The 23177-nt window shown below is 35.2% G+C and overlaps 1 protein-coding gene across 5 annotated transcripts in view; it reads right to left on the bottom strand.

Annotated features, from left to right (window-relative positions):
• The window catches only part of VPS13C (vacuolar protein sorting 13 homolog C), a 103640-nt gene that overhangs the window by 57938 nt on the left and 22525 nt on the right, over window positions 1-23177 (bottom strand). For all 5 annotated transcript variants that reach the window (XM_063347477.1, XM_063347475.1, XM_063347474.1 and 2 more), the window contains 25 exons: window positions 22283-22454; window positions 21710-21772; window positions 20378-20513; window positions 19696-19790; window positions 17531-17673; window positions 16003-16195; window positions 15742-15856; window positions 15273-15409; window positions 14426-14552; window positions 13653-13770; window positions 13167-13296; window positions 12716-12794; window positions 11623-11762; window positions 10873-11026; window positions 10369-10445; window positions 10151-10210; window positions 8267-8420; window positions 7028-7144; window positions 5622-5725; window positions 5095-5262; window positions 3993-4297; window positions 3534-3681; window positions 3172-3280; window positions 2604-2737; window positions 434-590 (listed from right to left, as the gene is read on the bottom strand). In XM_063347477.1, the coding sequence (XP_063203547.1) occupies window positions 434-590; window positions 2604-2737; window positions 3172-3280; window positions 3534-3681; window positions 3993-4297; window positions 5095-5262; window positions 5622-5725; window positions 7028-7144; window positions 8267-8420; window positions 10151-10210; window positions 10369-10445; window positions 10873-11026; window positions 11623-11762; window positions 12716-12794; window positions 13167-13296; window positions 13653-13770; window positions 14426-14552; window positions 15273-15409; window positions 15742-15856; window positions 16003-16195; window positions 17531-17673; window positions 19696-19790; window positions 20378-20513; window positions 21710-21772; window positions 22283-22454 (3335 nt within the window). The remainder of the gene's footprint in view (window positions 1-433; window positions 591-2603; window positions 2738-3171; window positions 3281-3533; window positions 3682-3992; window positions 4298-5094; window positions 5263-5621; window positions 5726-7027; window positions 7145-8266; window positions 8421-10150; window positions 10211-10368; window positions 10446-10872; window positions 11027-11622; window positions 11763-12715; window positions 12795-13166; window positions 13297-13652; window positions 13771-14425; window positions 14553-15272; window positions 15410-15741; window positions 15857-16002; window positions 16196-17530; window positions 17674-19695; window positions 19791-20377; window positions 20514-21709; window positions 21773-22282; window positions 22455-23177) is intronic.

Below are 23177 nucleotides of genomic sequence, written 5' to 3'. Positions count from 1 at the left end.
AAAACCATACTTTTCTACTTTGAATACATGGCTATTTCAGTTGTTACTTCATCACCCCTTTGAATTGTTACCCGACCAATCAAGGAAGCACACTGGATTTCCAGCGCTGCCAGAACTGGTCATAAAGCACAGATTCAGAAGCTCATCAGAACACCCTAAACAGATAAAGTACTTCTCAGGAATGACCATTCTACTCAAAGTAGGCAACTAAGTCAAATAAATTAACTCAAGCTATCTCTAGCAACAGGAGTAGAACTTGGTATCAGGTAAAACAGATTAATTAAGTGCACCATTAAGTGAATTTGGCATGTAACCTCCTGGCCTTTTTTTTTTCCTGCTAATTATTATTATTTTTGACCATACTATCCTCTTGCTACAAAAGCTGATTGCACACACTGTACTGACTGCATTACCAGTTTTCTTGAAGACTTACCACTTATTTCAGTGCATCTCATAATAATTTTTTTCAGATATGCTGCTGCAGTCAATTCATGATTTCTAATTTTGGTTTCAGTTCCAAGCTGTAGCACAGTTAGAATATGTAATGGATATCTCTCCTTCTGAACCTGCTTCATCAAGGTTATTACAACCTTGAATACAGAAAGGGAAATAAATTCACTATTTCGGTAAAGCGGTCCAGATATTATGGCATGCAGTTATAACTGGGCATTATCTCCTCAGCTAAGCTTCAAAAGCAGTATTAATCTAGACATTTTGCCTTTTTACAAAGAGAAATTACACCAGTGTTTCCCTCCTTTCCTCGCTGTTCCTCTCAGCCAAACAACCAATCACATCTTAAACCCTTCAACAACAAAACAAAAATCTTAAGTCTATTAAATCGGCTAGAATTTAATTTTGTTAGCCTAGCAGTATATCTTTACCTTGTCAAGCTATGCTTTAGTTTCATAGTCAGACACTACACAGTGTCTGAACATGGAAAAAACAGTTACTATAAATCATACTGTTCTGGAAGGAAGGGCAGTAGAGAACAGATAGCAACGTGAATCCATCTTTGAATATCTGATGCTATGCAAATAATAATTACGGACACCGAAATGTTTCAACATTACAATTCTTCATGTATAGAAGATTTTAAGCATTACACTGATTAGAATCTTGAAAATGAGAAAAAAACTTGTGCTTCTAAATGTAGCTTAAAATTAAAGTAGAAGAACTAGACATAGTTATTAATGAACAATGTCAATTTCAATGCGGTTATTTCATGAGGCAATTATCTTCCATTCTTGGGAACTAAAAATAGTGCCTCAACCTAACCATTTGTCACACAAGGAATTTACAGAATTCAAGTTTGTCAATACTTTGTCTGCTCCATTATGCGGCATACTCTTTATACACTAACAAATTAGCATTTTATCATTAATCACCCACCATATACAGTCCACAGACAACGTGGCCACTACCTTAGTAAAAATGTCCATTTGAAGCATGTGTAACTCTGTATTAAGTAAGACAAAATTGTTCATATGAATTGTTCATATATGAAATAAGAAAACAGAGCACTACAGGCTAGTCTGTAATATGCGTCAGTCCTACCATCAAAAAAATTCTCCACAGCCAAGACAGCAAGTCTGAAAGTTAGAAGCTGCCAAAGGTACTAGTGACACGTGTTGGATAACTATGTGCTGTTTGTCAACTGGTACCTCATCAGCCAATTGCAGCTGTAGTTCTGCAAAACAGAGAAAACCCCAAACCTGGAATGGTGTCAACTTGCTACCCCTCTACACTTCAGCAGTGGGACAAATATTTTTAGTGTCCTTGAAACTAAGTTTTCTTATATGATTTCATATCACACACACAGAATATGTTCTCCTGGTGGCTGGGGATAGGAGGAAGTTTCTAGTCTTTGAACGCCACTGTTGCTCGGTAATAGAATAATTTTGGGTTTGAAGGTGGTTTTTTTCCTGTCTTAAAAATAGGAACCCAAATCTTGTATTGACAAAAACATCACAGAGATTTTGTGAAACAAAAATTACACACACAAGAAAACCCAACAAAAAACAAAACCAGTTACTTAAAGTAACCTGCATACCTAAGCCACTTGGTCTGATTCTTGAAAAAAATGAAAGGCCATGCTGAGCTCTTCACATTTAAGTATCACAGACATGTTCAAAGAAAAAAAAAAACATGCTTGGACGATTTCTTATGCATAAGTAGCTTTGTTAATTGACTGTTTGTGCATTTTCCCAATACTTCACCTACAATCTAACCTTCAGACTCAGTATCTCTAAAGGAAAAATACTAGTTCTGGCTTAACTATTCCAGCCGGTTTGTTACTAAGAGAATCATATGCAGCATTATGAAGGATTAAGGCTAGGTGAACACAGAACATCTAAAAGTAGTTTAGTTTTCCCTGTTAGATGTATGATGTATGTTAAATATTCTATAAATACAATCTCACATAATACAGAGAAAATAAAACAGCTAAAGAATCTGGGTTCTGAGGGGGTTTTTGTTTGTTTTCTTTTTGTTGCTAGGTACCATCTTCTTGAAACAGTTAAAATGGACTTCATAGCCCACTACTTTTAAGAAACAGACTCGAGTACTGTATGCAGTAACAATAAGTTTTACAGATGGGTACATACCTCTTTGATTTCAAAGTTAAGTAGTATATTGATTACATCTTCATTTAATGTTCCTTTTCCCTTCTCAGACGGCATTCCTTCTGGAACACTCTTATCCTGTGTCAAAAATGATTTCTCCATTTCTTTGATTTTACCTGAAGCGTTCAATAAATTGGTTAGATTTTGAAGTTGCCACCATTTGTTTAAGCTTAAAAAACATATCCAATTCTTTTATTCATTTAGATGGCTTACATTCACCTAAAATGAACTAACAACATTTCCACAAGCAGAGCCTTTAACTTCCAAGCATGCAAAGGAAATAGAAACATGTTCTGGCAACAAGATGACTCTGACAATTCAATACCTCGCTAGTTCTGTGAAAATATAGCTAACATGATTACCAAATTTTCTTCTGATGTTTCCACTTCTTTGACATATTAAAGTATGAACACTGTCCTTGCAAAATTAAGTTTATCACTTACACATCATACTCTCAGATCTAAGCTTGCTTTCCAGATAATAAATGCTTTTCATTACTCCTGAAAGCTAACATACTTAATATTCATGACAAACAAATTTCATCTCTGACCTTCCTTTTGCAGTGCTGATTTTGCGTGAGTTTGTTTTTCTTCTGCTTCACCAAGGTTTTCCGTCAACACTTTGAGAAAGACACTCAAATCCTCTTGACTTAACACAACCTGCAAAATTGCACATCACAGTTCTCAGAAAAAACAAATTGAACATACACAGCAGTTTGGGTGTTTTATATGACACTTTCAAACCTCTACATTTACACAGGTAGGTTAAACCCTGTTGACATCCCTGAAACTCACTCCACAGCTACTAAACATTTGCAGCTTGTTGCATCTTTGTGTCCAGAAATAACGTAAAGGTTAGTTTTGCATTAATATTATCACCAGCTTCTCACCACCTTCTTTTCACAGGACTTACATTCATCGTATCCAGATACCCCGTGATCTCCAATACTGGTAATTTGTGAAACCAAGCTGCAGATAGATTTCGTTTCACAGACAGGCTTAAATTAATAGGATGAAGTATCTGAATGTCTGGATGCGGCAAACCTGTCTCCATAGTGGTCCTTAAAACAAAGGGGAAAAAACAAAACAAAACACATGGTGGGGAAGTTAGAAGTTAAGTCATAAGTTACACTTTCAAAGTAACGTCTTAATGTCTCAAATGTAATATCTCTTTAGGCTTAAATGGCTTCCTGAGCAGAACAGTATCTTATTTTACTACTGATTTATTTGCCCTTAAAATAACAGGTTAGTATTTTAACACCAAATATTTGACACTGTCACCAACCACGGTTTCTAAGCAAGTAGATTCATATCCTATAGATTTTTAATATTATGAATTAGCTAAGGCGTTACTTAGTAAAGTGCATTTTACCTAGACAGTTTCAGCTTTGTCAGCTGCACATCCATTTTGTCAATGACTGGAGGGAGCGAACTGCCTTCCAGAGACACCAAACTAAACTGGTTCTGAACCTTAATCAAGCCAAGATCTATTACTATAGCGTTGGGGGAAACCGAGGACTGAGGAATGACAATAACTGGTGCTTTCAAGTGAATGTCCATTGCAAGTCGAAAACTCCTTTGAGCCAGATCTTTTACACTGGTAGCAGCCTTTTCTGCAGCTTGGACTGTAGCAGCACTCAGTGCCTCCTTAGCTGTCTGAAAGTTGTTCAGGAAAGTCTAGAATAAGCAGTTGAAGAGAAAAGAGAAATGTCTGTAAACAGGTTTTTAATCTAAATTACTCTCTCACTTTACAACATCAAACACCAGTTATGCTGCCTACTGTGTAAAATTTTTCCTGGGGAAAGATAACTGAGTGCCTTCTGTGATGACCTCTAATAGAGGGTGAAAAATGTACTAACCAGTACAATCCACTCATTTTAAACCCATCTCTAATTTTCCTTCCTTCATTACATTCCTTCCTTCATTCATACAAGATTCTTTTACCTCACTAGCTTTTGGGGACACATTATTTTTAGACCCCCTCTTTGCCCGCAGTGAATACAAATTCCCATTAAAGCCAGCACTGAATGACAGAAATCCCACTAGTGCTGTATTGAAAACGCCAACATTAGGGTACTCGACAAAGGCACAAATATTTACAGGGATTAATTTGCAGTCCTCCTAGCATCTAACCTTGCAGAAAGTTTTGCCTCTAATGTTAGCTCAGACATGTTTGCAATGAACTCAGGTTTTTGCGAGAGTGGAAAGTGCAGCAAACACAAAAACCCAAAATACCTTAATAGCACCGACCTTTTCTGTTTCCAAAGCAGAGGGTGGGAAGTGACCCACTTGCATTGTCTTAGTTTTTTGAAATTCAAGCCAGTTAAGCCTTAAAGTTTTTCTATAGCACACATGAAAAATTAAGCCTATCCTTTCCCTTTCAGAAACTTAAGTTATCCCTTGTACGGAGGACACAAACAAGGAAGACTAATTTGAGAAGGCAGCAGAAACATAGGAAGGAAAAAAAGACTTACCAGAAGAGACATGAGAAATTTGTGAAGGTATACTATTTGAATACAGCCTACTTTCAAAGACACGGTACCATCCACTTTTGACATGTCAGTGTAGGCTTCCCCCTCAGTAGCATATGGATCTAATGTCAGATTGAAACTGAAAACTTCATCTCCTACTATAGACACAGCCTAGAAACAAAGAAAGAGTACCACCAGCCATCAGCAGCTTCTAAAAAGGTACAAAAGGTACTTAACACAAAGAACAACTAAATATATTGTCAGCCTATCAGATGTACAAGTTATATATATAGATATATATAATTTAAAAAAAATAAATCTATCTATCTATATATATATCTATCTTTTTGGACATCCATAAATCTAATACGAAAACTACACTTTACCATGTATCTCATTTGAAAAAGAGGTATTCATGACAAATAAAATATTTTTTAAAGAGTAGATTAAGAATATGTATTACATTTCACTTCTATACACACAAAACTAACCAAGAATCAAGTAAAACTTAAAATCTTGTAGTTGAGTACTTTTTTGTGAAGGGTCCTTGAATCAACATCTGTGACAACTATGTCTTTAAGTCGGGCAAAGAATACAGTGTGACTTCGCTGAAGGAGAAGAGATGAGTCAAGACCTGTAAAGTATAAAGAGAGAAACAGTAGTATTGCATAACAGGACTTAACACTTGCTTTCAGGGTGGGAACAGAGGACACCAGTAGGGCAGATGAGAAAAGCTGCCGAAATTATACATTCCAACAAACAATTATTTTGTTAATAGTTTGCTAAATTCAACAAATATTTAAAATACCCACAAAAAATACCCAAACATACTTGATTCTCACTTCTGTTTCCAAATGAAATAAGTCAGTTACCACATCCCTTGCTGAAGGGACTGTAATAAAAGAGCTCTATTCAATCCAAGGCATATTAGTCTCCCTGTATCCAAATCAGACCAATTAGAAGTAATGCCTCAACTACCATAACTTCTAAAAAAAAAAAAAGTATTGTAAGTTCTGGAAATAGAGACTTTTTGCGTGTTATGAGTCAGACACAGAAGATAAGTATATTGTCTACAGTTCAAACCCAAGTCCATATACTATTCTATCTGTTACTAAGCTTTGAGAATGTGACCATACTACAGCTCTGAACAAAACATAAGAGAAAAAATTCTAATTGCTCAATACCAATCACCTCTGAAAAGAAATGAGCTACTATTAATAGAAAAATACTCAAACAATAATCCATCTCTTAATAACAAAGCTCCTGAGTTAGTTTACTAAAATTCCCTCTCAAAAAATGTTACTATACTGTATTTGAATACAACACTTCTGCATACAAAATCTTGTGAGAATACATTATATGATTTAGAGACGGGCACAAGCAAAACGCTTTTTATGAACTGTACTGCACTATCTTGTATATCACACATTCTTAAATATTCATACTAATTGAGAGTTTTAGCAGCTATTAACAAACTTGGAAGTCAATCTCCCTCCACCCGAATTTTGACAGCCCCTTTGAAGGGTAAAAAAGAATCAAGAAAACAAAACCAAAACAATAAATCCAAACAAATTCTAAGAGTTCAAAACCAAAGAAAGCAGTTTTAAGGTGTTTGTGTTTTGATTTTTTTTTTTATCCTAAATGATTCAGATACAGCAGAAAAATATCCAAAGATTAGTACAACATGAAAAGCCACCCATAACCAAACTCCTTCAAAAAATGAACCTAATTACCTGAAGAATAATATATCATGCTTTTCTAGCTGGAAGCCAAAACATTATGACACACTAGAAGACTGACTTTGAAAACAGATAACAATAAAAAAAAAAAGTCAGATGCTGAAAATACACACCTTAAATACCTTTTAGTCGAAGTATTAGCAGCTGCTTTGTAACTAAACTACCAGATCAGTTACTACTAACAAGTAATTTCATACCTTGTATCTTGATCTCTGCAATGTTCTTTTTTTCATCACAAATATTTAAACAGAAGGCATCCAGCTTGGCAAAAAGCTTGAAGTCAAAGACGTCCTTATCCTTGGAAGGTCTAGCCACTATAAATGAGAGAGGGAGGGATTTTCAAAATGCTTATAATTCATATTTTCACTTAAACTCCTGAGAGTATTTGGGGGTTGTTTCGGTCCAGGAGGGTTTTTTTTGGCATTCAGATAACTTAGTAGTTTCCTATAGTTTCTTTAAATTGCTCAGTCTATTTATTTTTAACATTAAGTCAATAACTCAATAGGTTCACGGTAGTGTTTTTTTCAGGTCATCTAATATTTCTTATTCCAAGATCCTAATATAGGAAGTTCTCTCTTAACTGTCAAGCTCATAAGAAATGGCAAACCTTGGAAGCCTATTTCAGGCAGCCAACACACAGGTTTTACACAAGCAAGTGTTAAGGCTGAGGAGAATAAGGTGAAGTCACACACATGGGTCAAAAACTATCTATGGGGGAAGACCAGAAACCATCAGGCCTCACTGATGGTCTGCAACTTCACTAACCAAGAGCAGCAAAGTGTTAACCCAAGTATTCAAATGTTTATAGGCTTTGTTAAACTGTACACAGCAGCAGCTTCTTTTTCAGCTTGCAGATTGAAACCCAGGCCATTTTAAAATATTAGTGATTCTGAAAATTCTTCACTAGACACCTCATTTCCAGCTCACCCGATAAGCGCTTGAGTTTTGCACTTAGTATGAAAAACAGTGCGGCTGCTCCCCTCTGAGCCTACTTTGATATAAATTCATTTTTTATTTCAGGGCTACAGGAACAGCAAGATTTTCATTAGACTACCAAAGGACTCAACTACATTTTTGAAAGTATATTTAAATTACCTAGATCAATAACATAGCATCATCAAAGTACTATTTATCTCCTTTATTTTACCACGAACACTAAGATCATGCTACTGTTTGAGCCCTCTCAAATTCAAGTCGTGAAATGGCAACAAAACATGAGAATAGAAAGCTCACCTGAAGACAACATTTATGATCATAATCATTGTTTCATGTATTTATCTTTTTTTTAAATCAGTCCTCCAGACTGGTGAGCCAGTCACATGACCTTTGATCTTCACCCCACACTACAAAGCTAATCAGGTTTCTCTGGATTTGATCATTTTGCCAGCATCGGACAAATCCTTTCAAAATCATCATTTTGACAAACATAACCGTACCTTTCTTCAATCTAGTGTCATCTTCTTGCTTTTCATCTTTAGTTGGTGTCTCTCCACTACTTTCACTGCCTGATGGACTAATAGCTGTTAGAAAACTGACAGCAGACATAAGGGCCTCTGTATGCAGTAGAAGGTTCAATGATGAAAAAGCTACCTGTTGAAAACACAAGACTCCGTGAGACAAAAAAATTACTTACAAGAATTGGACTGAAGTACAAAAGCACCCAATGGAATATAACAATTTCTTAGAAACAGAAAAGCTGCATGCGTTACCAGCAACAGATCATAAAGGAAAAAAGCTTTCTGCGAAGCAGAACAGTGGTAAGCTTAGAAAATAAGAAAACCTAACAACAACACAACAGCTGTGACTGTTAACCTATAACCTTCTCAGTACAAAAGCAAAGTGATACAAAATTATCTTAGAAGCACTAAATGAGTGAAAAACTCATTGTGGAGAAGTGCATTAAAAAAAATGGAAAACTTAGTTAGATGACTAAGAGAGATACACATGGAGTAAGGTAGTGTAACCTAAATGAGGATTCAGTCTTCTCAAGCAATATGCTCTGTCAAACACAGACTCACTCTTGAATGCTCCTGCAATAACACAATACTACACGTACGGGTAAGCGGCAGGTGACTGCCATGTAGATAATTAGTATATAGATACTCAGTATAAAGGTATTTCTCAACAAATCCACTAAGGGAGTCCAAAAGGTGAAGTGCCTGCCTTGTAGTTTAGTATCCACTTGAATGGGCTTGAAATTGGAAAGAGAGCCCAAATGCAATTCTTCCAGACACAGAAGTCATATTGATGAGTTGCAAGGCAACACCTGATGATGTACAGAAAGTTGAGTTCTCTTAACATCAGCACTATCCCATAGCGTGAAGTCAGTCAACTCAGTACGTGTATCCACCTCAGTAGCATTGGAGTAGTAGAACTGTCATTACTTGCTGTGGCTTCAGGAACCTTTTATTGGCAAAAAGATTCCAGTATTAACTAGACTTCCCTGATGAAATCTATAGGTACTCTAAAACTGTTAGGTGGGAAGTGAAATATTTCAGTCCTCACACCAAAAATGGCAAGCAAAATAATGCCATAAAGTTATAAAGGGAGGTAAGTACCTATCACAGAAAACTGACAGCCCTTTGTAGTTCATTTTGATAACTCCTCAAGACACAGTTGTTCCTTAGATTGAAATCTCTGACTTAAAAATGCACCATTAGTACAACAGTCAGAATTTAAGAAGTTCGGTACTTGATGTCTAAAAACATTTCCCTATATTGCGATAGTTTTTAACAGATCAAATACTCATTCTAGAGTCTGTGACAAAAGTAACAGAGAGGAAAACGCAGTATCACAAGAAGCTTCCGAGTCATATATCAGGGTGAGGAATTAGAACATACTCCCCTTCACCCTCCCCCTACCAGAAAAAAAAAAAAAAAAAACAACCACCAAACAAAAACACCCCTACACACTCATAAATGGATTTAGACTTCTCAGTAAATTTAGCAGAGTGCTGATTATGTCGTGCTCACAACAAAAACAATTTGACAGGAAAGGGGAAGAATTCTAGACCTCACTCCATTTTCCCATACTGGGCATTTGAACTTCATGATCTCATGCATGAGAAGATCCATTCTTATGCTATTTTGAATTTTATTCACATGAGTTAGATAACAGATTTTTTTTATCATAGTTAGGACTAACATACTGGCCGTATATTAAATTTTAGAAAAACTTCCAACTATGTTTTAACTCTTTAAATTTCCCTGCTGCAAGGTCATGGTTGGAGGGAAACAGGAAAGCCAAAAAACCCTTATTATTCCTCCCTTCTAAGCAAGCGAACCAAAAGAAAATAAGTAATAAAACCAGCAAGGACTCACTTGAATCATCTGTTCAGTGTTGTCAAAATTTGTCTGAAAGTGTGGCCCATTTCTGTCAGCCTGAAAATAATGATTCACATGAAGGTTAATATTAATTCCAACCAGTCACTGTGCTTTTCAGAAGACATAAAACAACCCACTAGCTCTGAATAGTAGGTTTAAGACTTTATAATATTTAAAAGCGCTTTAAAAATAAATTTTAAAAGCTTTATGTATACCTTGGTATATTCCACCTTCAGAAGGTCTAAGCCAGGTTTATCTGAGGAACTAATTAGATGAATGGGTGCTTTTTTACCTGTAACATACCACATGAAATACACAAGAGTTAGGGTAATTTCTGTTCTTTCAGAGAACCAAAGAATTTGTGCCTTTAACATAGGGTTTAACTTTCAACACCATTTGTTAAAATACATAACACCACCCAATATGAATCCCTGGTTTCTCTTTGTTAAGTCCAAAACAGCAAGTCTGTACCCCTTCTCCATCCAAAGATTGAGCACTAAGCTATTTATCTAATAAGCATTACAGTGGGAGTCCAGAGCTTATCACCTGTACCAGTGGGACAAGCACTGCCGATGTACAGCTGCATACTAAGTACGGTAACTGGAAAACTAGAACAAGGTTTGGATTTCAGTGAGCACATGAAACAGGAGAGCCACAGTTTCAGACTAACTGCTATATATGTACACACACTAGTATACTTCTCTTTCATTGCTTATTACCTCCAATTTCATAGTAATCCAAGCTTATTTTCTTTAAATAAGACACTGCTGCTAAATTATAGGTTCTGACAGTAGCTTCTGTCCCAAGATGCATCACATCAAATACAAGTATCGTTTCCTCAGACTTCTTTTGCCTGGTGAGTTCTACCAAAACCTGCAGGAACAATACACAGTTATACCATCTTTTCACATGTCATATTCTCACCATTCAAACCAACAATGAGAAAAGCGCAAAATTAATGCCTTGTCTGCTTTACTGGAAGTATTATTTTTATTACAGAGTTAAAGTGTAAAAATAGAAAAAAAAACAGTGATTGTTTGATGTTGAGAGATATAAGTATCATAGAAATATTTTGGATTTGCTCTTTGCAAGTGACCTGCCTGGGTATTTACCTTGTTCTTCCAGTGCAAATTTTCCACACCCCACCCCCAAATTATAACTTGGTACTATTATTTTCTACCAAAAATACTCCAATAAGGGGCTTTTTTGCTGATTTTAATATATTTACATACTTCATCTGTGTTTACATGTTTTATTTATACATATACCACAAATAAAAGAAATCATACACATACCATATATGAATTACTGAAACATAGAAATAGGTATGCATGTACATGTGTATTTTTTTGTTTGGTGGCTATGTTTTTGCATCCACTACATCTGGAGAACACTAGTAATAGAATACTGGATTTTTTTTTTTAAATATTCTTTATGTAAAAGATAAAAATAGAATTAAAGAGACATACCTCTTTAATTTCAAACTTCAACTGAAGATCTGTCAGTTCCTCTTTAGCAAGTTCCTTATTTGTTATTTCTTCTCCTTTAACAAGTGACCTGTCAGTTGGTTCAGAACTTTCCTCAAAATCAAAATATTCCTCTTCAGAGTCTACAAAACAAATTATTTCCTCCTCAGTAAACTCCTTCCAGAAACAGGGGTAAATATCCCACACTCTCTTTCCCATTCCAATGGGATTTTAAACTGTATGAGCAGTTAAAACCTAATCTGACAAAGTATACTTTTTAGATCTATACTCCTTTCTTACCCCTTGGATGAAAAGTGAAGAAAATTAAAGCCCTATTTAGGAAAGCACTAGAGTTTAGCTGCATCATTAGACATTCAAAAACACATATAAGGAAAACCAGTTAAAAAGTAAGCTCCAGGAAACAAGTTCCCCAGGTTCCACTATAAGAAAGTTCTTCTCTAGAACAACCACAGAAGTAAATGCTCAAATCCGCAGCATCAATACAGTAACGTGCCATTTGTTATTCCAGTTCTGCATTTTCAGAAAATGGAGAGCTTTGCTAATGCAAAACACTCAGGACACTACACATGTTGTTTGTAACAGTCTGTTTTTGCCACATGTTGGCTGCTTAATGCAAGTGTACACATCCTTTAGACATGTTACCTTTTTATGTGCCCACTGCAAAGTATGTGGCCTGAAGTGGCAGCAGCAGCAGATGATTCATATTTGGCTAAATCCATTTTTAGATTTTAGTCAATTCTGAAACAACAGGTTCCTCAATACTCTCTGCTAAAAGATGTCTCATGACATCCTCATACAGTTGTTATTAATGGTTCGCATTTGAAGAGGTTGCTTATGCATAATATTAATTAATCCCCAATAAAGTTTTTTTTCTTTTTTAAAAAAGCAAGTTGTTTATTCTGAGGTAGCATCAACATCTTAATCAAATCATCTTGTGCACTTGAAGTTAGAGATGATCAATCATACTTATCTCTACTGTCCTTATAACACATTTTAAGATCAATAGCATCTTGAAAATGTTAACTATTCCCTAAGTTATGGCCTTCTTTTACAAAGCATATCTGTAGCTTCTTACCTGACACTATTTCTGCTAACAACTGGGGTGTATTAAGTAATCCTTTACTAACAACAGGAATTGTGGGAATAGCTTGTACCTAGAGGGAGGAAAAAAAGAAAAAAGTAAATCACTATTTTAAAGTTCGTATAACTTCGCATGTTCAGTCATATGTTCTGATGATGATGCATGTTCCACCTTGCCTCCCCTATATTAGAAAGGTCAGTTTTGCTGGTACTTATATTGAAACCAGCAGGACAATGACAAAGGTTAAGCTAGCCTTGTTTGAGTAAGCCCAGCATTTTCTGATGGCAAGTCATAATGAAGACACTTTGCCTAACTCAGCTTGGCAGCAGATCTCTTATTTCAAGTGAAAAATATCACAGACATTAGTAGGAATTCTTGCTTACAGTGATCACTTTAGTGATGTCAGGGTTTTTTAATTCAATTTTATTAGTTATAGTCAGTTTACCTTTGTGCTTGGAATTGACACAGATGACTTCTGAGGCAATGGAATGCTATCAATCAGATCAAAAATTGCCTTGATTTTCTGGTCAGAAAGTCTGACGTGCACCAAAGGAAGTCCTCCTGACACTTTAAACCTTTTTTAAAAAAAAATTGATTAAACTCCATGACAAAAAAGTACATACCAATTCTTGATTTAATTCTTACCAATACCTATACTTCTATATAAAGATCACATCACAGTAAAGCTAGTGATTCTGCATTAAAAACAGGTTTTGGATGCAGTTTAAACAGTATACTTAGTAACCAGTGAAGGTGAGCAGGGAACTACTAGACAAAAAAAAGGTTTTGCAAAAAGTAGTAAGCTACTTCTATTTCTTAAGTTAATACCTTCAAATTATAAAGCGTAACTGAACCTTTGGGGAAAATAGAATTTTATTTTCTGTAAGTACACAGTAATTAAAAAGAAGTAATTTCAACATTAATATATTACTTTGCCATCCTGGTATCTCTCTCCACCATCGATTTTGCCAACTGTACATGAATATCCATAGGCTGTAATACGTGCAAAGTTGATGGATGTTGAAAACGAGCCTTCTTCCAGTCTTCACCTAAAAATGTTCAGTAAATTTAGATAAAGAAAACCATCGCTTCCTAATTGATTTAATTAAGGTATCATTAAAGTAATCAAATGGCATCACTAGGAAAGGATAAAGAACCCATTCACAAAGTAGAAAAACTTAGAACAATTTGGGTAAAGCATTTTAAGAGCTTTTGAATCTATTTTCACTAGTTTTTAAAAATATATTGCCTTAGCAGCCTTAAGCCCAATTCTACACTAAAAAATGCATTTAAATATAGAACCCTAAAAAAAAAGAATAGATAGCTAGATAGATAAATATATGGATAGATAAATATAAAACAGTAAGTTAGCATTTTGTTGACGGCACAAACTCATATCCAAATGAAGTATCAAGGCAAATTTTACTTGTGTTTTCCTGCATATGACAGAAAACACAATAGTTCTATGCATCCTTGCTTTCTGGCATCAAAGTAAAGGGGTGACACACAAGTCCAAACAAAGAGTAAGCAGCTGTTTGAAGAGAAACTAACTAATTTTTTTCCACAGTTTAATACCATACATCTATCTTTTAGTTAACTACTGGTTTTGGTTTGCCTTTTTTCTTTAAAAAACATATTTACTTATTACAAGTAGGTAGCCTTTATCAATCTCTTGAGTAAACAGTAACCATGTTGTTTTGTTACCTGCTCTTCCAAAAAGAAGTTGCACATTTTTTATTTCCACATCAAACTTGTCATAAGCTTTGTCCATAATCTCCTCTAAAGATGAAAAGCTAGAAGCTTGACCACTGCCTTGATTTATGCTGTTCAGCTAAACACAGAAAGGACAAGATAAAGTTAAGTCTAAAACTTACATACATGTGCTGTTAATTCTAGTGAAGATGAAAAAGATGACTCGTAGGAGTTTATGATTGATGTTTGGACTCTTACAGAGAAGAGATCTTAATTCATTTTACACTTCACTTATCCAGAATAAGTAGATTTTATTTTTGTCACTTCTATCAATCCACTCAATTCAAGTTATGCAAAAAGAATTTTTCTTTTTAGTTTACAAGTCTACTGCTGGAGTACAACTAAAATAAATATTTAATCAGTCAGCTAAAATCAGTTAAATTATTGTAATCTTTCAATTTTATAAGAACAAGGAAATCAACTTTCAACACCAAGAGAAAAATTATATTCTCTTTTATTAATAAAAAGCTAACATTTCACAAAACAGGAAAAAAGTTCATAAGTTTTGCTGAAGAAATTAAAGATATTAAATGATAAGCTATTACAATCATGATTACAAAATGACAGTGTTTCCTGGGGAGATCAGCTAGTACAAGTATATCAAAGACAATTTAACAGCCCTGAACATTGACCAAATTGCTGACCCAAATCTATTTGTTAAGAAACACAGTAAGTTAAAACACAGTCATACAGATGATCATCTTTGCCTTCTGAAAACAAGACAGTTTCAAATGACAGCTATGTTAAGAGAAAAGAATATTTTCTTCCTCTGAGCTCATAAGAGAGGTCATTTATATACCTGAAATGTACCAAAGTCCAAAATCAGTAAATCTGATTTTTCATGGTAAAAACCCGTCTGTGGAACCACAAGGTAGGAAGGTTTCAGATTAATCTTCAAGTCAAGGACTTTCCGCATCTCAATAATATGAACTAATCCTTAAATAAAAAGGAAGGGACATTAAAACTGAAACGCTATTCACAAGTGAAACATTTGTGCCAGTCAACATATAAAGAAATGCTATCTATCTGAAAGATAATGCATCTTGAGTAAAGCTTTACTTCTATAATATTCTACTTATTTCTCAACTAAACTCAATGCTCCCCCCTACAAAACATCCACTAATCCTCCAAGTCAAAAACTCAAGTTAAAAACCCAATCATACTATTTGGCCAGCAATCAAAACATAAGCAAAGTGTTTAGAAAATTATATTGAAACATTTTAAGACATTCAGGGGCTCACCTCAGGAGAGATTTGTTATTATCTTACCTGTAGCAGTTCTTTCCTTGATTTCTTCAAGCTTCATTAATGTGGCTGATGTTAATCTTTCAAGATCCATTCCCTTACTTGTCTGAAAGAATTCTACCATCGCATTTATTGTTCTCTTTTCAGAAAAAGACAGACAAGAATTATCAATATACACAGAAGTCACTCAGTAAAAACCTAAAAATAGATCTTGACAGAGCAAAGAGAAAAGTGGCAGAGAAAGGAGAATCAGAAAAAGAGGTAAGATGTTTGGTTACTACTCACTGCATCATATTTTATTTCCACAGGCTGTGATTCAATAGCAAGACTCTGGTCAGCAGTACTATCCTCTGGGTTAATGTTAAACTCTATCTGAAGTAGAGAAGACTTGCTATCCCCTATGGAAGCCACAAGAGATGGTACAATGTTTTCTTGTCTCAGGCCTGTAACATACCAGTTTTCAAGCTTTGCTTCAACCCTAAAGATGATGAATAGTTGAATATACTTAATTAGAATACAGAAGAGCTCCATCTAGGAAAGACAAGCAAGATGAGAAAGCCTTTGATAAAGCCAAACATGACTAGCTTCATAGGACTAACATAGCACATAGTTAAGAAATTGTTACACTGATATATTGGAAAAATAAATAGAAGGCAAGTTGTTCACAGCGATACAACTGTGGTATTTTCTTTTTACCTTCTTTTATCTGCAAGGTGGAGTGAATATAACTTTCAGTTCATGTTTATTAAGAGAATCAGTTGCAAGAGAAAAGAAATGCAGAATATTTATGCTACAGGTGAAAAGGAGATAACTAAGATTTAACTATTACATATTGATTTCAAAAATCAGTTACAGGCTTGTTTTGGTGCAAATGGGTAATCTTTACTGACAGCTTTCCTGACAACAGCGTTAAGTGGAGTCAGCAGAAAAACGTCTCTGAAAGAACACCATGTGAACATCACCAAACCACACAAACTTCATTAGTCCTTAGAAATACCTATTAAATACAAAACTGATTTTTGGGTCCTGGATATCCACTATCGGAAACCCTGACTTTGGGAGGCAACACAGTTTGGGCATATTCAGTACCACAAGCTTGGCTCCACTGAGAATTACATTTTTCCAGAAACTGAAAATCAACTAAATTACATGGCATGCATTCACGTAAAACATTCTCAAAACTCTTTTTATTTTTGTGCAGCATTCAGGCTGCACGTTTAACATTCCCCAAAACGTTTTTGAGCAAAAATATTTCAAGAGTCAGCAGCTGAGCTGGTGATCTTATGCATAATGTCAGAAGATGAAGGAACTGCAAATGAAAGCATGAAAATCACAGACTCATTTTCCAGACACTGAAAGTCTTATTCATTGACTGTATAATCCACTAATTTGTGTGCAATATTTCTGGTGTGCCTTCTCTTAAAACACAGGAAGGACTCCATTTCCTACATGCTGGTCAATCTCCTACCCACAATACACAGACACAGCTTTTTGTCTCTCTAGGAAGTAAGTAACACATTCAGTAGCTTGGCTGGAGTGTGTTACCCAGAGCATTTCATACCGCTTAGGTATCACTTCCCAAAAGTAATATTCTGCACTTTAACATCTGGATTCAATAAAGAGCTTATTATTGTTTATGAAGACTAACAAATAGTATTCCTTTCTTCACTTCATTCTACATTATTTATTATGTCCATAAATTTAAAAGTCAATATAAAACATAATGCACTACCCAAGAAAAGATATAAACAGTGGGGGAGGCAGGGGGAGTTGGGGAGGAGTGGGGAGAGGAAGAAAATACCAATCCAATTACTTAATGGCTTGTGCTCCTGGGCGCTGTGATATTTTGGTACTCAGATCAATTATCTGTACTTTAAGAGTTTCTGCCACATTTCTGTCTTCTTTAATTATAAGAGAAGTGCTTAACAGCTTCAGTGTCACAACATGGGCAACATACTAGTGAGAAGGACAGAGAAAATTGAAATTAGTCACCTTGATATGAACAATTTTTCTGAACTCCTAATTTCAACCAATCTAATGAAATGTGGTATTTGAAACTATTCCAGTTTTTTTCTGGAAACCAAACTATCCTTATGTAGGAAGCGAAACACAGAGTCTTTATCTTCTTTTAACCTTTATCAGTCATTTCTTTAACAAAAAACAGTGTATCTCAACAAATGCAGAGCATATATATTCTGTATTGCTTTTCAGGATTCAGGCAAGTTTTTTTAAACCATGAAAGCAAGCATAGCTAAACTACGCTCAGTAGAGAGCTAGCAAGATCAACAAACAAAATCATCATAACCCCATCAGGTAACTACATTTTAGAAGACATTGCATATATGCCTTTGTCATTCTTGCTGATGAATGTCATCTCTCGACCTTGTCAAGAAAGGAAAGGGTTTTGGCTTCTTGACACATGTACCATTTTATGACTTGTCAATCAGCAACTTAGGAAGAATCAAATACTTCTTATCTGAATTTGAAGGCTGCATCTTTCTTCAGGGTATTGAGAGAGATGAAAGCACCTTTACATTTAATTTGGCCAAATTAAAAGCAGAAGTTTTTCTACAAAGGTAAGCAAGGAAAGCGTGAAACAAAGGGGGGAAAAAAAAAAAAAAAAAGACGACCAGTACTAGGCATTGTTTGAGATGTGTCTCCTCTTTGTTGGCAAGAGATGCTTGCTGCTGCTCTACTCTTTTCAGTTTGACAGGAACAAAAGTTCATAGAAAAGTACAAGGCCTCCATGTTGCCACTCAAACAGTTCTGAGCTTCCCTGTTTGAGGCACATGTAAGCTTGAGAAATTTATACTGAGAGAAACCTTACCATTTCACTTTTTTGTTGTCTACTTTCTAGCTTTCTCCCTATAAACCCTCTCAAGAATACTATACCTGTAAAGATTCATCTTTTATTCCTTTGCCAAAAAATATCTGTCACGAACTTTTTTTTTCATTTTATGCTTTCCTTTGTGTAGTAGAAAAAAAGTACTACAACTGAAATCTCCTAATTTTAATCATTAGGAAAAATGTTTTAATAGAAACATAACATGATTCTTCTAACAAAAGCATCCCTGAAAGTTACAAACATTGGGTCAAACAAGAAATAATCAGATGATAATGTTCATGTTTATATAAACAACAACTATTCAATTATCAAAATCAAACTGACTTTGGATTTGGATTTAAAAAAAAATCAAACCAAAAACACACCAACCAAAAAAACGTCACCAAAAAGACCATACAGAGTAATTGAGTTTTCACCACAAGAGGTAGCACGAAATAGATGCAATGAAAAAGCTAACATAGAATCTTTTTTCATTTACAGTTAGCTTTTTTCATTCTCTTCCAAGTAGTAAATAGGCATCTATCATCTAATTACTGTCACTTGTAAATCTCTCCAGATTAGGGCTGTGCACAAAGCAGAACATCAAAGAAAACATTAGACGTTCTATGTGTTTTCTGAATAAAACTTTTTTTTTTTAATCTTCTTTGTACGTTCAACATAGATTTGACTTGCACTGACACACATTCTACTGCTAATCTCAAGGCTAACATGCCTGGAGAAGAGAAGGCTCTGGGGAGACCTTATAGTAGTCTTTTAGTACTTAGAGTAGGCCTACAGGAAAGCTGGGAGGGACTCTTATCAGGGAGTGGAGCAACGGTTTTAAACTGAAAGAGGGGAGATTTAGATTAGATATTAGGAAGAAATTCTTTAGCGTGAGGGTGGTGAGACACTGTCCCCCGTTGCCCAGAGAAGCTGTGGATGCCCCATCCCTGGAGGTGTTCAAGGCCAGGCTGGACGGGGCTTTGGGCAACCTGGTCTAGTGGGAGGTGCCCCTGCCTGTTTCAGGCGGTTGAAAACAGATAACCCTGAAGGTCCCTTCTAACTCAAACCATTCTATGATTCCATGATTCTATGCATCAGAAAGGTGTTTTGGTTTGTTTGTTTTTCAGCCATCTCCATAAGAAGTTGCTTACCTGCTTTGGTAAGGAAAGGTGATGGGAGCTGTCACTATATCCAATAGCAGTAAAAAGCTTAGCTTTCTCTTCTGGTGTCATTATTTCATCAATCGCTAAAAAGCAAAAACACACAAAAATTTGCACTTTAATTAGTAACAATAAGCATTTTTCCTCCCATTTGTCTTCTATTGTACTTAAGTTCTGCTGACACATTTCTTTGACTCTTCATAGTGCACTAAGTTCCATATTGTAAAAATTTACACAGAAGCAGTCTTCGTATATGGCGTTTCATAGGTGGCACAGAAATCAATACAATTTATGTTACAAGACTACACATAATTCTCAATGACAAAAATAGCTTTGAGGAATACTATTACAACAAAACTCTGGTCCACACAGCAAATCACCAGAATACAGTATTCCAATCGTCAGGTACTACCCTACAGCTATAAACTCCATACTCTTCTCCTTACCAAGATTCCTAAATGCTTACGGCCATTTCAGAAGTATACCTTATTTGCCAGCTCAATATTCATAACAGTAAGTAATACTATAAAATGGATCAATACTGCATTGCACTGTTTATGCCATGCTCTCTCATTTTGTTTAATAGAAAGCAAAACATACTATAACTTTCTTCTTAACGTATATAAAAATTTAAAGTTTCTATATAAGTTCATGCATTACAGTCTACACCTACTTTCAGGAACTAGTGATTCTTCATCTTCCTTTTTCCTAGATTCTCTTTTACCCCAGAAACCACTAAACCATCCTCCGCTTTTTTTTTCTGCTTCAGTGGTTTTCTTCTTCAGTAGTTTTTGTCCTGATCTTATTGTCTACAAACCAGACATTAAAACAAATAATTAAAAGTTACTACCTATTTTGTTTTTCTGTAAATAATACACGTATGTATGCATGTTCAACAGACATTTAACTGATGGACAGCAACACCACCCTGCAAGGGAATAAGAGCACTTTCACTCACCAGACAGAAGCAAAAAGAGGATCAGAGGTGGGGGTGGAGGTGGGGTGTGTGTGTGCACACTCATGTGTGTGTAAACAACCATGTATCACTTTCACTTTGGGCAGCCTTTTTCTACAAATTTCACTAGGATTTAGATTACAAAAAACCAGGAACCACATGAAAAGACAGTATTTAACAGGATACAGGAAGCAATCACATTCCTGAAATCTAGTAGTAACAAACCTGAACACTGATCCTGTACCATTACTTGTATTCAAAACTTCTAATTTGTACTCAGGCTTTCATTTTGCATTTTAAAAATCAAGGTCTAACCACAAACACCTCAAAAATAAGAAACATCATTATTATTTTTTCATCTTCATTTTACATACATTCTAGATGTATATAACAGAGGCTACGTCGGCATGAACAGTAATTATACAATGCAACAACAGAGGTTAATTTTCGTGTTAGGAAAATAGCTACTAGTAGCATGCTTCTCACAAGACGACTATTCTGAGCTTGCCTTCTGTATGCCAGGTGGTTTTGTTCTTAACTGCATATAACACACTTTTCAAAATGATATAACATGCAACTCCTTGTTAAGCGTCACAAATTATTTCAAAAATAAAATGCAGCTAGAGACTTCATCTACCTTTTAACAATTCTCTGAGTTGTTTTTTAACTAGATTGGCTGTACCCTAAAAAGAGAGTATATAAAGGTAGGATGGAAACAGCTGCACATGTTTGATCTTGAACAGCTGCAGAACCAGCCCTGAAATAACAGAAGTCAAAGGAGAAAAAGAATCATTAAATCATCATCCTTAGACAATTGCCCGAATGGTACAACATGGGTAGCATAACACTGTGCACACACGCTGGTAGGTTTTTGGAACTGGTTTCTAGTTCAGAAATTGATTTACTTATTCTTGTCCTGAAAGGATAGGAAACTTGCCTTTCCACCTCCCTGTCCAATCATACTCAGCACAAATTTTTTCAAGATACCATCATGACAAAAACATCCCATTTGAAGCGTTACAATATTAACGAACAAAAACTATTTCTTACCTCAACTTGTGCTTGTTGTCTTGCTAGGACTATATTGAAAACATCAAGCTTTCTTTCCAGGTCCTGTAAAAATGTATGATTAAATCATTTCCCTCAAACACATTTAGGAAAAGCTCACTACTACAAATTCTCTACCAGCTCCTTTGTATTTACACTCCAATTTCTTTCTAGACCTGCTTCTTTCTTTCAAGGGTATACCTGCCCTCCCCCAGAAGCTCACTAGTAGATGAAACCTTATTTTAGGCAATCTAATGTGTTGTGTTTTGGGGTTGGGTTTTTTTGGTTTGGTTTTTTTTGTGGTTTGTTTTGTTTTGTTTGTTTGTTTTTTAAGATTAACCTTGCACTTCATTAAATGTCCAAGTTCATTAATCCACAACCAAAAAGGGTTTATTTAAATGGCACCTTACTAGTTTTTTTTTTTCTTTCCACAACAGGTTACACTGAACTTTAAATTAAAGTGGTATTATCACAGAACCCTTGTGCAACCACCAACCTTGATTACGGTCATGTATATTTAAAGATTTAATAAAGGCACCAAAACATACTTTCTCCAAAGAAAAAAACAACACATACCTGAATTTGCTTCTGTGTTTCTTCTGACAGTTTACTTTGTGTCAGCTTGTTCTTGTACATATTTTTGTAACTCTTCAGAAGCTGCCTATGCTGTTTTATGTTACTCCATGACCACATTTGAGTATGTCTTTTAATGTGAACTTCAAGAACACTGTTACCTGCGTATTTCCACCTACAATGATTCCACGCTTGTGAGTAACTTCATTTCATTTGTGCATTACAACTTAAAATTTGCAGAAGCAGCTTATCAATATGCAAACACTTTGTTCATTACTTGCCATTTGAGTGACCTTTTTTATGAACATTTTAATGGTTTCAACATCATTTTTCAAAAATTGACTGAGGGCTTGTATTTAATGCCTGAAGAACTATAATCTACATTCTCTATTGAATTCTGCATGTTTGCGAATTTGGGCTGTAACGGCATTATGTACACTTAAGTAAAGTACTTGGATAATTAGCATCAGTTAGTACTTAGAAAAAAACCCACAATAATGTCTATCAACTTAAAACTTTAAAAATTACGGTTGGCTTTAAACATTTAAACTAAACTAAAATTTAAACTAAAAACTTTAAAAAGTACATGTTTCCATTGTAATACATTTAGTAATTCTTTTTCTTTAGTCTTTCTAAAATTACTTTCTAATCTCTAGAGAGAGCATTGGTATTTAGTTCACAGATTCTGGGGACCAGGGTTAGCTTTGCAAGTCAGATTTTCATTACTTTGTTCTTTCACATGTTCTCTTCTGCAAGCCTTTTCTACTTGGCTAAGCAAAGGTCTGTGGAAGTCATAACAATATATGCAATCTAGTTTTAAAACTACATTTAACCACAAAGGAGAATGAAGAGACCGGAGAGGACTCCAGCATCTCCCAAAGAATGCACAAACGTACAG

The sequence above is a fragment of the Chroicocephalus ridibundus genome, chromosome 9 (assembly GCF_963924245.1).
Source record: "Chroicocephalus ridibundus chromosome 9, bChrRid1.1, whole genome shotgun sequence".
Lineage (NCBI taxonomy): Eukaryota > Metazoa > Chordata > Aves > Charadriiformes > Laridae > Chroicocephalus > Chroicocephalus ridibundus.
The sequence above is the reverse complement of the archived record's forward strand: the minus strand, read 5'-3'. Positions and strand labels throughout refer to the sequence as shown.